The 14,047-nt window shown below is 39.7% G+C and overlaps 1 protein-coding gene across 3 annotated transcripts in view; it reads right to left on the reverse strand.

Moving 5' to 3' along the window:
• LGR4 (leucine rich repeat containing G protein-coupled receptor 4) overlaps positions 1 to 14,047 on the reverse strand; it is a 90,726-nt gene that overhangs the window by 6,201 nt on the left and 70,478 nt on the right. For all 3 annotated transcript variants that reach the window (XM_061479189.1, XM_061479188.1, XM_061479190.1), the window contains 12 exons: positions 11,396 to 11,611; positions 10,340 to 10,411; positions 8,514 to 8,582; positions 7,855 to 7,926; positions 7,691 to 7,762; positions 6,995 to 7,063; positions 6,531 to 6,602; positions 5,207 to 5,272; positions 4,052 to 4,123; positions 3,012 to 3,083; positions 2,599 to 2,724; positions 565 to 686 (listed from right to left, as the gene is read on the reverse strand). In XM_061479189.1, the coding sequence (XP_061335173.1) occupies positions 565 to 686; positions 2,599 to 2,724; positions 3,012 to 3,083; positions 4,052 to 4,123; positions 5,207 to 5,272; positions 6,531 to 6,602; positions 6,995 to 7,063; positions 7,691 to 7,762; positions 7,855 to 7,926; positions 8,514 to 8,582; positions 10,340 to 10,411; positions 11,396 to 11,611 (1,100 nt within the window). The remainder of the gene's footprint in view (positions 1 to 564; positions 687 to 2,598; positions 2,725 to 3,011; positions 3,084 to 4,051; positions 4,124 to 5,206; positions 5,273 to 6,530; positions 6,603 to 6,994; positions 7,064 to 7,690; positions 7,763 to 7,854; positions 7,927 to 8,513; positions 8,583 to 10,339; positions 10,412 to 11,395; positions 11,612 to 14,047) is intronic.

The raw sequence follows: 14,047 nt of genomic DNA on the forward strand, positions 1-14,047 counted from the left end.
TAACAGTGGAGCCGTTCCCATTTGGCACATGAAGTCACATGCTCAGTGCAGGAATCGCTGCAGCAGTTTGAATTACTATTGCATGTCCCAGCTACTCACAATGCTCTATAACATAGCAGCAATATCTTTCATCACTGGAGAAAGATCTATGGGCCTTGAAGCGCCACAAAGAACTGTCGTGGTTTAAGTGAAACCACGTGGTTTAAGTGAAAGGACAAGTCCTTTCTGAACAGAAAGGTCAAAATACTAAGAACCATAGCACTTTTTCTGCTCTGGCAGAAAATGACAGAAAAATACTGGCAATTATTCTTTTATTATTATTTTTAATTTTTTTTTTTTAAACAGGCAAATCTTGCACTGTCAGATAATACATTTCACTTTCATTTAGAAGGAACATGGCAGTGCCAATCTGTAAGCAACTCCTAAGCACTTTCAGGGACAGCTTTTGTATCCCTATAAATATTTTCATTTTCCAAATTTCCTTATTCAAAGACAACATACACCATTATTCAGTCTAGTCTGGCCCAAAATAATACTGCTGGTTTAGCACAATGAAATGCTTACCCTTCTCACGATCCAGCAAGGCACCTTGATCTTGGTGACCCGAATCTTCAGCATTAGAGTTTAAGTAAGAACCACAACCCCAAAATGCACAGCACTGATAAGCATATGGTACAGAGAGTGACCTGAAGTACAGGCAGAATACCAGTGTTACCCATTGTAACCAACATTAAGATTACCATCTATTAATAACATTTAGATAGCACACTTGAGTGCCAAACTATAAGCTTCTTTTTGTCAAAGTCACTAATAAAAAATTATTACTTCAAACTAGATCAGTTGTAACCATTTTTGATGAATTTTTGCACTGAGATAAAGAATTGGTGAAGACCTACATGTCTGCTGCAAGGAGTACAATGAAAATACTGTGATGTTTAGCACTCTTTACTACTGATTCTACTCCTTATACAAACCAAATTCTGATCAGTGTTTGTGGCGTTCCTGTGCAAATGAAACTGCAAACTAATTAAGCAAACTAATTAAGGAGTAACTGTTTTGTAAGTAAGCTAATTCCCAGATGATATTAAAAATTACGTCTTTCCTTCCCACTCTTCACTTTGTGGCCCCAAAAGAGGAGGGTTTTCTTCCCTATTTTGTTTATTTGAGTTTAACAGAAATGGCACACACTATTAATTATGGTAGAGAAGTACAGCGGCACACAGAGATTTAAGAAGTTCACATAAAAAAAATGAGATAATAGCAGACCAGAAGCTGATTTTTCTGACTCAAGGTTACAATATCAGCTATCTGCAGTATTGTTTCTGAATTCTGTTCTTGTAAATGTCATCAGTCTGAAGGATCCCACAATGCTTTAGTTCTCAAACACAGATCAAAACCTAAAAACAATCTGCTGTTTCTACAGGACTGCTGAGGCCTGATTCTAAAAGTGGCATGGATTCCTTCCTTGGTCTTAGACAAATTAATAGTATGGGAAAAAAAATCTTTAACTGCTTCTTAATGTACAGCAAGACCTTTGAAAATACAAAGCAGTTAATCACTGTCTGATCCACCTCACACTGAAATCAGTACTGGGCTTCCATTTGAATGATTACTGTGATTCTGATCATTTGCCTCCAAGAACAGATAGTGTATGTATTTATAAAGTGCGGTGATTATGGAAGCAAGACATCTGTGCATCTGCTCCCATTTTCCACGCTCTGAAAGACAGATGAGCTCAGTTCAGTAACAACTGGAATCCACCAAAAAACACTACTCCAAAGTCAGGTGCTATCTGCCTGACAAGTGGTGGAGGAAAAATATAAAAAGTTCCAAGGAACCAAGCCTGCAAGTGGCTTCTATGCTAGAATAGTCAGGTACCCTTTCATATATGCCAACAAAAGGCAGTACAGGACTCAGCAGAGGGCCTGACCAGCAGGTCAAAGGAGCTGATTCTGCTCTACCTTAACAGAGTAGACCCCTCTACTCTGTCGAGACCCAACTTTGGAGTACTGCATACAGTCCTGGTGTCCTCAGCATAATGATATGGAGCTGCTGAAGCAAGTGCAGAGGAGGGCCACAAGGATGATCAGGGGGCTTGAGCACCTCCCTTATGAAGACAGGATGAGAAAATTGGGGCTGTTCAGCCTTGAGAAGAGGAGGCTGTGTGAAGACTTCATAGCAGCCTTCCAGTACCTGAAGGGGGCCTGTAAGGATGCTGGAGAGGGACTCTTCATCAGGGACTGTAGTGATAGGACAAGGGGTAATGAGCTCAAACTTAAAACAGGGGAAGTTTAGGTCAGATAAAAGAAAGAAGTTCTTTACTGTGAGGGTGGTGAGGCACTGGCACAGGCTGCCCAGAGAAGCTGTGGCTGCCCCATCTTTGGCAGTGTTCAAAGCTGGACAGGGCCTGGAGCAACCTGATCTAGTGGAAGGTGTCCCTGCCTGTGGCAGAGGGTTGAAACTGGATGAACTTAAGGTCCTTGCCAAACCATTCTATGATTCATCACGAGTATTATCTAAACTGGCTTAATTTATTGTCTTATTGCTTGCTACTGTCAAAACAAGTGAGACACTCTGTGGTGTTATTTACCAACATACCGGAGCTTTGCAAAGCTCTTTGCTGCCAAAGCTTCTTTCAACTCTGAATTGCCTGCAAGTTTAAGCTGGTTCAGTCCACTCAATCCTTCAGTTGGAACTGAAGAGAGCTCATTGAAACTCAGGTCTCTGAAATGTGAATATTAAGACATCGTTACAACAAAGTAAGTTTGAAGATCCTTTAGCATACATTTCACTGAAATAAGAAGGCTCTTTAGGCCTCATACTGAGGCTGTGGCCTGGAAAATGCCTGTCAGCGCAACAGGCACTGCAAACAATGGTCAGCTAGTGAGAGGTTTCGCCATTCACACGCGAAACACACAACGGGTAAATATCAATTTTAAGCTAAAAATATTTACTAGCTCAGCAGTTTAATGCTAGAGAGAGGAGGTTGCTGCACAGAACAGTCTACTTACAGGTTAACAATAGCTCCAACAGTGGTGAAAGCTTCCTTGTGGATCTGTCGGATCCGATTTCTACTGAGGTCACTACAAAGAATGCCAAATGAGATTATTTTATCAGTTTTATCAAAACTTTGTAACAGCCACCGTACTGAGTGAAAAAAGCTAAGGTGACAAATGCATTATGCCTGTGTCAGAAAAGCTGGACAACCCTCCTGCTTCCCTTCTCTCCCCTAGTCAGCCAGGTGCAGTAGCAGCCAAATCCCTTGGTAAGGCAGCTGTATCCTGCTTCACCTCACCCCCAAAGGATAATCCATCTCCCATTCCTGCCCTGCTTCCATTCCTTCCTGGCGCTATCGTCACAGCCTGTGTTCCCAAGGCATAAACTGACTCTAGCATCCCCTAATCCCAGGGTGAAGGTGCCAGGAAAATCACTTTGATGACAACCAGACCAGTGGCAGGGAACATTGGCAGGGAAGGGGGGAGGCAACACAACAACAAGCAGAAGGGCCTCCACTCTGCTGGATTTCAAAATCCAGCTGAATCACCATGACTTATATTATGACATTCCTTTTGAAACACCTGTCAATTTTTATCCTGATAATTTCAGTGTTCCTCATACAATCTTCCTATAGCAAGAGATATAGGAGAAAGAGATAATTTTGTTTACTGGGCTGCTCATCCTGAGGAAAACAGATAGGATCTCTGCAATAAATACTGTATAATGGAATAATACAGTAATAACATAATGCAAGATAGCAGTGATATAATGCAAAATATTGAAGTACCAAAAAACCACCACCTCCTTTTTCAATCTCCATATATACATATATATGTTTTAGAAGTATCTTTATAGGCTAGAGAAACAAAATGGAGAATCAAAAGATCAGGAATGAAACTAGCTGCTGCTAATATTTCCTGCACATGGTTTGCTTCACCTTAGGATCCAGCACACTTGGGTTTTTGCCATCAATTAGATTTATAACACCAAGCAGTTTACATGAGAATAAAAAACATTATCATGTTTTACTCAGAATGCAGTTATGTGCACTTACAGGACACGAAGGGAGGACAGTCCTTGAAAGGTATCCTCTGTGATTTCATGGATTTGATTGTGCTGTAAAGAACTGCAAAGTGAAGAAGTATAAAGAGAACTAATTAGCTAACTGGTCTGACCTCAAACCAAGGGGTAGGTAGCTCCACGCCTGCCAATTCATAGATTTAGCCTTACCGATGGCAAGGTTTTTCTCATTTCCCCTTGCAGGCCAACAGTTTTACTATTTCCCATAGCCATGTTAATACAACCATGAAGCTCCTTCATGGCACCTCTGCCTAATCCCAACTCACAACTCATTTATAATTCAAAAGAGACTTAAGCGAGGACTGAATTATTTCCAAGCAAAAAAGTAACACTTTGCAAACTCTGAAGAATCACACTGAGATTTAAAGCAAATCTACTTCATTTTGCAGGGAATCTTTAGGCATGTTCTGACCCTCAGTGTACTTTAATTTCTCAAAATACAGATTTATGAAAGGAAATATGTTGACAAACACCTCAAGAGCTAATGGGAGAACTGTACTTGCAGGTCAGTAGCTCCCTTTACAATGAACCACATGTACAATGAGCCTGAAGATGTCAAGAGCATAACAGCAAAGGCCTTTAAGAAGTTTATTATGAAGAAGCTTGAGTGCAGTAGAGATAAAAGGAGAAGTAAGAACATATGCAAACATGTTCCACAACTTAGGCAGAAATATTGTTTAGGGTCTGGAAATAAGCTTAAGAAAATTCAGTGAAGCAAGGAAAAGCAAAGATGGGTTTTGAATGTGCCTTACAGGGAGTGGAGGAAAAAGCCATTTTACACAAGCATAGGCTGATGGTTAGAGGGAGCTGAAGAAGAGCAGAAGAGATAAGAGGCAAAAAGAAAAACACATAAATGCTCATTCCATTTATGTGTATAGCAATACTATTCTGAAATGCAGGATTCCTTTTTGTGCCACATGAACAATTTAAACTTAGCTAATTGAGGAAATTTAACCACTAAAAACAAGTGGTTGAATTCTCTGTCCAGAACACTTCTCACATTAGATGGTCATATCTCCGTCTTTAATCTTAGAAACTTAGAATCAAACACAAGCAAAAAAGTTTCTAGAGACTTGGATTCAGCATACTAAGGAGTCAATAAAGATAAAAACCATGTTTTTTTTCTTACATTTCTTCCAAGGAATGGCAGCCTTTAAAACTTGGCAGGTCCTTTATATTATTATAAGACAAGTCCCTTCAAAACAGAAAACAGGAGAAAGGTGCTTAGTCCAGCTCTTCTCTACTAGAAACGTCTCATCATTTGTAACCATTAAATGGATTGGCATCATCTTCCTGTTAGCAATGTTCTGAGAAGAAACTAAGGGCAGTTTACAGAAAATCATGAAGGGAATCACAATTCAATCACTGAGGTAAAGCCAGCAACCATTACAAAAATTTCACCCATCCCAAAGCTATTCGACAAACTTCAACTACTGAAACTGGTGCCTTGTGATTGAAAAGTAACAGAAAACCAGGCTGTGTCTCTGCAGTGGCTTTGACAGCTCATGAGATACCTCCCAACCAGTATTTTTGATTCTATATCCTATACCTACATATATTCTATTTCACTGCTTTCACTTCTGCATCTGGATATGTCTACCGCAAAACCACACTGTACAAATTCATTGAATTCTGAGAGTTGTAATCTAAAAAGGTTTACTAATAATCTGCTTTTTCAGCATAAACTGGATAGATGGTATGCAGTGCAGGAATTTAGTGCAAATTTTGATTTAGTGTGTTGGTACGTCCTTGCAAAGCATCCTCAAATTTCTGTTCCAAAATAAACTGCCATTTGAAAATAAATTCTACCTCGTCATTTCCCCCCCCCCAGTTTGTCTTCTATAAAACAGAACCTATTTTTCTCCTCCTTTTTTCACCACTTGCTTTTGTTCCAAATTTTCCTGCATGTATACTTTGTAAACATAGCTTTGCCCCTCCCCTCCCAATGGTTTAATTTACTAGTTTGGGTTTCTTTGCATTTATTCTAAAACACCCTTTTATTGCTTATTCTGTCTTTCCTTTGTATGACTATCCTCTTCCTAATCCTCATATCTATTTCTCTTAGTTCATGATGCTCCCTCCTGTGTTCTCAAACACAGAAAGTCACAGCACCATAACTAAACTTTACTCTGAATGTAGATGACTACTGTTGTGTTACCAGTGAGTGGTGGCAGAATGAGTTTGAAGATGCAAAGACTGTTCTGCAGCACCACCTTACATGGATTTTATACCATAAGAAAGAAACACAGTGCATGCCTATAAAAGGAATAGAAGTCATTACATCAATTCTGCCATGAGTCTTGATTCTTAAAATCAAGAAGCCGCAATCGGATCTCCAACTCCAACAGAACTACTAGGATGAGCATTTCTAAGCAATACTTTTGCTGTATATTAGATTTAAGTTTCTTTCAAAACATTTTGGTGCACATGAAAATAGAGGAGTGTATACTTACAAAGTTCGTAGCACCTTTTGCTCTTCGCATAAATTAACAGGAATACTGTTTATCTTGGTCCCTGTTAGAGTTCTGTGAGGAAAAAAGGGAAAACATAAATGTTTGCATTGTTGCTGGGAGATGGCATGTAAAAGCAGAATAAGGATGGTATCTCAGCTACCAGGGTGCTAGATTAACCATCAGTTTGTTTGTTTGGAAGCGGCCAAGTTTTCTGGCTTTCAGTTCTGTGAGAGAGAAGTTAGTATCAATGGGCTTTTCATAGGCTGTTATCAGCTCACCCTATTAAAAGAATAATTAAGAGGCACCCAGATACCACATTAAGGAAAGCTATATAATTACATTTTTTGACAGGAAGAGAACATATAAGTAGTCACTCTCCAGACCCACTAATCGTGTTTCAAACACTTCATGAGAGTGTCAAAGTAAATAAATTATTGCAAAAGATTTCTGTAGAAGATACTTACAAGCTCTCCAGGTTAACAGTTCCTGTCAAATTAGGAAACCACTGCACCATGCTGGCACCCCGAATGACCCTAAGAATATTCCCACAAAAATGAGCCGTAAGCTATCAGGTAGATATTTTCACTAACAAGACATTCTAACATTCTTACTGCTTTTGTGTAAGTTTTACACTTGAACAGTATGTAAAAGTATTTTCACTGCTTCTTATACTAGTAATATGCTTAATAAATCAAACAACTGGAATTCATCAAGCTGATAAGAGTCATATCAATACATGCATACGAAAAGGGCATAAACTCATAGGTAGTTTGTAGTTCAAAGTTTGAAACCTCGCTCCGCTTCACTTACTCGTCACCCTCAGAATTATCTTTTGAGAATGTGCATACACTAACCTGCAAAACATTCTCACAATGCACATCCCTGTTCAAAAAAACACCTAGGATATATTGCAGTTTAAGTAGGAACCTGAGCATTTGGCCTGAGGTTATGTGTCTTATGCAAGGCAATCAAGATTAAAAAAAAAAGGTTGTAGAGCATATTTACTAAAGCTTCTTAACAAACAATAACAATGTTTATTAAAGCTTAATGTAAAAAAATTATAAGGCAGTCATAAGATTTAGTTATTTTGAGTTCTTAGCCACAACATTTCATATCCTTATATCCATTTATTGTTACTGTATAGTTGAGAGTATACTTACAGGGAATGCAGATCTGACAGATTCTGAAATGCTGAGTTCCCCACAAAAGACAAAGGATTATCATACAAATGTCTGGGAAATAAAAAATGTGTTTTAATCCTTGTTCTTGTTCTTACAGTCACTGTCTGCTACATACTAAAAATAGGTGCATAAAAATTACTTACATTGTTCTTAGAAGGGGGTTTCCTGCAAATGCACCATCAGGAATTATGGAAATGTAGTTACTGTGAAATCCCCTAAAGATATTGGAGAAGAAAAAAAAAAAATTAAAAATATACTGCCAGTAGATTCAACCAATAGTTATTTTCTTCACACCTACTCAATTTCCAATCATGCCAAAACCAGGATTGTAGATACATAAGTCAAACTGTAGGAATAACTTGGAAGGAATGATTTCTGTCTTCTGTACATCAGGTAAACAAAAAATATTTAATTAGAAAGAAACTATCTCTGTCCCAAAACATAATCCTGTGCTTTCTTTCTTCTTCCTTCTCTCTTAAGGAGGGGACAAGGAAAACATGTGCGGTCAGTGAATATCTAATTCTGCTACTGGGGGCCAAAACCAGCTCAGATTCAGGATCTATGGTAATGGTTCTCCTTGAAGAAATTGCTTACTTATACAGCTCCAAAATGAATTCAATAGGTTCCCTGTCTAGCTGATGATTATATTTTCCTTTAATTATAGCTTCACTTAGCATTACTTAACCTGATTTATACTGCTGCATAATAAGACAAGCATTCCTAAATCCTGGATTTTTTTTTTCTCTTTATTTATGAAAAGGAGAAAGAAAACTGGTAAAAAGGGAGAATAAGTAATACTCACAACTCCTTTAGACTTGGCAGTGCTTTTATGGCTTCAGGAAACTCTACCATGTTATTATAATTTAAATCCCTAGAAGAAAAAAAAGTAGGAGAATCATAAAATTCCTAACAGCGGTCATGAATTGTCAAAATAAGGTTTGTTTAAGACAATTCAATGAAAATAAAAAGTTCTCAGAAGATCTTTAACTAGACCATAGAATAACTTAACTTATATTTAGCCTTCTAATGTTTTACATGTTTTATAACCAGCTAATAACTTAGGTAAGATATTTAATATTATCTAGAGGATTATGCATATTAAGTCAAATGCTTCTTTAAAGCAAAGCTCGTTATTTTTCAACACCTCATAGATTTTTCTTCACTAGAATTTACATGGAAATAAACTAAGATTTCAAAGTAAAAAAAAAAAAAAAAGAGTAGACAGAAATGACTACTCTTTATTAGCTTTCAGACTGTAGAAAACAAAAAGTAAATACGCCATTAGGTAATAGCAGACCTTGTAGCAAAACCAATTACAAACCCTGAACAGGAGAAGAGGGAAATCTCATCGCACTGATTCAATACACATCAGTGACAGGGAACTGTTGAAACCACAGTTAACCTGTCACCATTCCAGCAGTAATGTCAAGACCTGCTACAGCTGTGTTTCTGTGAAACGGACTCCTTATGAGCAGCAAAAACTCATGTAAAAAGTCTTGCATTTGCTATGCATATATACATAGCATCTAATTATTACTTAATTGAGGTTCTAAGAGAATGACAACACAGTTGGAGTAAGCAGCATTCCTGGACTCATCCAAACTCTTCATGTTAACAGAGGCTGTCACTGGCTTGCTCTTGCCCTCCTTCATTTGTTTTATTTATTTAGCATTCTCCCAAGCATACCAAAATGTGCCACTGAAGCAATACTGCATGTTAGATGTTTGATCTGTGAGACAAAAGGAAGTGGGGAATGTAACCCAAGCAGCTGAAAGGCATTCCTTGGCAAGGAGACACTCTGGAGATGGAGTAGTACTGCAGATGTGGCATCTGGCCACCATGGACACCCCATACTGAGAGGAGTAGGAAGTGTCAGCAGGGACAGCATACACAAGGTGAGGGGAAGGTGATTCTTCCCATCCCCATCCAAAAGAACATAAAGCTCACTGTTTCAGATAAACCAGTCCATTATCTTAATATCTGCCAGTATTTGAAGTGAACTCAAGTCAATCTCTTGTATGAGATGCTGAGAACCAGGAGCTGGGCTGTTTCCTACCAGCCTGCAGAGGATCGGTTCAGGAGCTGAGTGGACATGTGAGAGACAGTCTCAGTGGCAGGCAGTGGTGCCCACCCGGTATTGGAGGAGACGTGGAGAAACAGCTCTCTGGGGCCCTCTGAGAAACCTCCTGTTGTCACACAACAGTTCTGGCAGTGTATCTTAAATGTGTTTAAACCTACAGTAAATCTGAGAAACAAATATTTGTCCCTTATCACCCACAGGGCCACTTAAACACTTCTGATATATCCATCTGACTCAGTGGAGTGCTATGCAAAGATACACCACCCAGATCAGAGCTAGGAACATTAAGAGCTACATCATCCAGCATGATATTTCATCCACACTAATGTTTACCTGCTTCTCAATATAATTAATTAGTTTTGGTGGAGCACTGCACTGATACTAGCCTTCGGTTCCAAGACCTGAGTTGGACCTGAGTGTTGGTGCTGTGCTGCATGGTGCATACATGACTTATGTGCAAGATCTTCACCATACCAGTGATGTAACCTTAATTAAGCTGAGAACGAGACAAACACTGACCAATCCATTACTTTAAGAAGCATACTTACAAGGTTTCAAGGTTGTCTAATCCATCAAAGCAGTGTTTTCCTATAGTTTTTATTTTATTATTATGAAGATGACTAAAAAGCAAAAACAGAAGAAGTATGAAAGCAAGTTAATGATTTCATGCAAGTTAACACATTAGCATGTATTTCTATGAAATCAAGGCAGTTAAATGGTTTAGAAAAAAACACTGCATGAGGTAGGTTATGCAGAAGAATGACTTTCACTTCCATACAGAAATATTTCATCCTCATGTGGAAACAGAACAGATTGCCTACAGTCAAGACAGCCTATTTTAAACCTTTACTCACAATCCAGAAGGCTAATAAGAATATGCTTGAACATACATAATTTTTCATATCATCCTTGGAGACCTCGTAGCAGCCTTCCAGTATCTGAAGGGGGGCTATAGGGACGCTGGGGATGGACTCTTCATTAGGGATGTAGTGACACGACAAGGAGTAACAGGTTAAAACTTGAACAGGGGAAGTTTAGATTGGATATAAGGAAGAAATTCTTTACTGTTAGGGTGGTGAGGCACTGGAATGGTTTGCCCAGGGAGGTTGTGAATGCTCCACCCCCGGCAGTGTTCAAGGCCAGGTTGGACGAAGCCTTGGGTGGCATGGTTTAGTGTGAGGTGTCCCTGCCCATGGCAGGGGTGTTGGAACTAGATGATCTTAAGGTCCTTTCCAACCCTAACTATTCTATGATTCTACACAGAAACAGGTCTGTGGCAGATAATATTTTCTTCTTGTAATATCTCTGAAAGCTTTCTTTGACAAACATTGGTTCAAAATATCCATTACTAAAATGAGATCTGAGGAACATATGCATCAACTCACTACCTATTGCCTATTTGACTTTTTGTTTAGGAGAAAGTCTTTAAAAAACCTTCAGTGGATTGTCTAGTACACATGGTCTAATCTCGTGTTGGCAGTATAGGCTGTTACTAGACAAGTGAGCTAAAATATAGAAAAAACATAATTTTCAGTGCCATCCACGTAATCAAAGTAACTGAGGAGAGAATCCAAATAACCTATGAAACAGTTACACATACTCACAGAACAACAAGACTTGAAAGGTTTGTAAATGCATAGTCAGGAATGTGTGTTATTTTGTTGAGAGCCAGCGTCAATGCCTGCAGAGAGGGCAGATTGCTGAGTGGGTAGATGGGAACTTCTGTCAGACTGTTGTCATCCAGCCAAAGGTGACGCAACTGCACCAGACCCTCAAAACTGTCTTCTGGTATGGCAGTAATATGGTTGGCATCTAAACGCCTACATTAAAGGAGAAAGAATTCACACAGTAAACTCACAAACCACAGATAAGTAAAAATACCAATTAAAAGAAAGCTTCATAAAAAACTTCTCAGACACTTTTAATAAAACATATTAACAAATTCATATGCTTATAATCAGCCTGTGATTATAACCATATTGAATTAGGAGCATATAATGAATATATTAATTATAAGCATATTTAATTATAAGCAAAGTGAATTGCTAACTGTAGACATCTCGCACACACATACAAAACCTCAGCTGCTAACACCAGAACAAGTCTTTAAAATGGTAGCTTGGTAGTGCATCAAAGATTGCAGATGCATTTATACATTTGAAGTGATTATCATAGACCCATAGAATGGTTTGGGTTGGAAAGCACCGCAAAGCTCACCCAGTTCCAACCCCCTGCCATGGGCAGGGACACCTTCCACTAGACCAAGTTGCTTCCAAGCCCTGTCCAACCTGGCCTTGAACACTGCCAGGGATGGGGCAGCCACAGCTTCTCTGGGCAATCTGTGCCAGTGCCTCACCACCCTCACGGGGAAGAATTTCTTCATAAGATCTCAGCTCTATCTCCCCTCTGTCAGTTTAAAGCCATTCACCCTTGTCCTGTCACTAAATGCCCTTGTAAAAAGTCCCTCTCCAGTTTTCTTGTAAGCCCCCTTTGGGTATTGGAAGACTGCTCTAAGGTCTCCCCTGAGCCTTCTCTCCTCTCCTGTAGCTCCTCCTGTAATGTATTATTCCTATAGCTACACTGTTGACAGCATCACTCCACTTTTTGCTGTGGTGCTGCTCTGCACCTTAAGTGACTAATTTAGAGAACTGCCTTTAAAAGCAGTTCTTGAACAGTCAGAGCTATGAATTATCCTTACAAATAAAATATCTTACCATTAACCAAAACTGAGAAATTTCCCACTCTTGCAGCACCTGCTCCTTCCTTACACATTCCACAATGAGGCAAAATAGCGCATCAGCACTGTTGACCATTGTACATTATTGGATTTGCCATCACGCTTTTCCCCCAAATGAACTCCAATCACAAAGACTGGTGGTAGTGACACACATGGAAAGGGACTTAACCGCCTTCCACACAGAAAGTCAAGTCAAGCGCGACACTTAGCTCTGCTGTAGTTACCGGCTTATCTATGCTGTGGGGCTTCACCTCATCTCCAGGTTTCAAAGCAAGAAAGAAGAACTCCACACCTGGAACCCTAGGAGGCTGAAACACATGTCAGCTCTGGCTCCAGACGTAAAGCCCTAATGACAGGAGGTGCAGGTGCTGGTGGCAGAATCTCACCCAGAATCCTGATCCATGACAACTGACAAACCTGATACTGCAACTCTTTGTCTAATGGCTTTAGCAGCAACAGCAGAAATTCTTATGCAAGATGACGTGCTTTTTCCTCATGCACAACACTCTGAACCAATTTGGTTTGGCATCTTCCTATTCTAGCAGTGTGGTTACTTGAATAGCATCAGTGGCAACCAGGGTAGGCAAAAGACATGGATGGGGACACATTCAGGTTTGTCTACACTACGTCATATAAGCAGATGTGTTGTGAACAGAAGTAGAAAACCACCCATACTAAAAGCTTAAGCTTGGATTTACACAGATGGAAGCCTCAGAAACAGGCAGCAGCAAGGGGTGACCCAGGAAGAAGCAAAACATTAATAAAGCAATATTCTTCATATGGAGCTGGGAGGAAAGGTCAGCAGTGACAGCCCACAGGATGAAACAAACGGACTGTAACCCATCCAAGCCAAGTTAGAGCTGTGAGCAACAGGGAGTGTTTGCCTGTCGTCTGCCCTGGAGGCTGTCTGCTCAAGGTCAACACACAGCTGAACCATGGTGACACTGCTGTGACACCTTGCTTAAGTGCCTTTAAACAACTGGTGTACCAGCCCTACGATGTACACTGCTGTCTGGGGAGGCAGAACACATACACCCTCCTCCATTAGCATCGATGACACAAATCAGCATGGGTTTTGACTTCCATTAAAGCATTCATTGTGCTTCCAAAGCCATGATCAGACATGCTCTGGGAACTCTAGCTGAGTTAGTTTAAGAAGTCGTTGCCTCCAGCCTCTTGTCCTGTCCCTCTCTAGGCTGGCAAAGTGGACCAAGTGACTGTGCTGCACTTTGTCCGAGGCAGTCATGACAACTTAAACACTGAGTTTGAAGAGAGAAGACAGGCTTGATGAAGAACTGATACACCTAATCTATATCCATAAAAGAGAGTTTTGTTGTTGTGATGTACATGGTTTACAGATTTCAGCATATTAGGAAACTCAGCAGCTGAATTTCCATGTAATAAAAAAACAAGAAATACACCAAATTAAGCAACAAATACACATACAAGTGGGAACTTTCCAACCTTTCTCTGCAGCCAAAGGCTCTCTCCTAAGATGAGCAAGGTGCCATTAGCTCTA

Source organism: Pezoporus flaviventris, unplaced genomic scaffold, assembly GCF_033815535.1.
Source record: "Pezoporus flaviventris isolate CSIRO_AGI_PZ_B2104156 unplaced genomic scaffold, CSIRO_AGI_Pfla_v1 ptg000143l, whole genome shotgun sequence".
In the NCBI taxonomy this organism is placed as follows: Eukaryota; Metazoa; Chordata; class Aves; order Psittaciformes; family Psittacidae; genus Pezoporus; species Pezoporus flaviventris.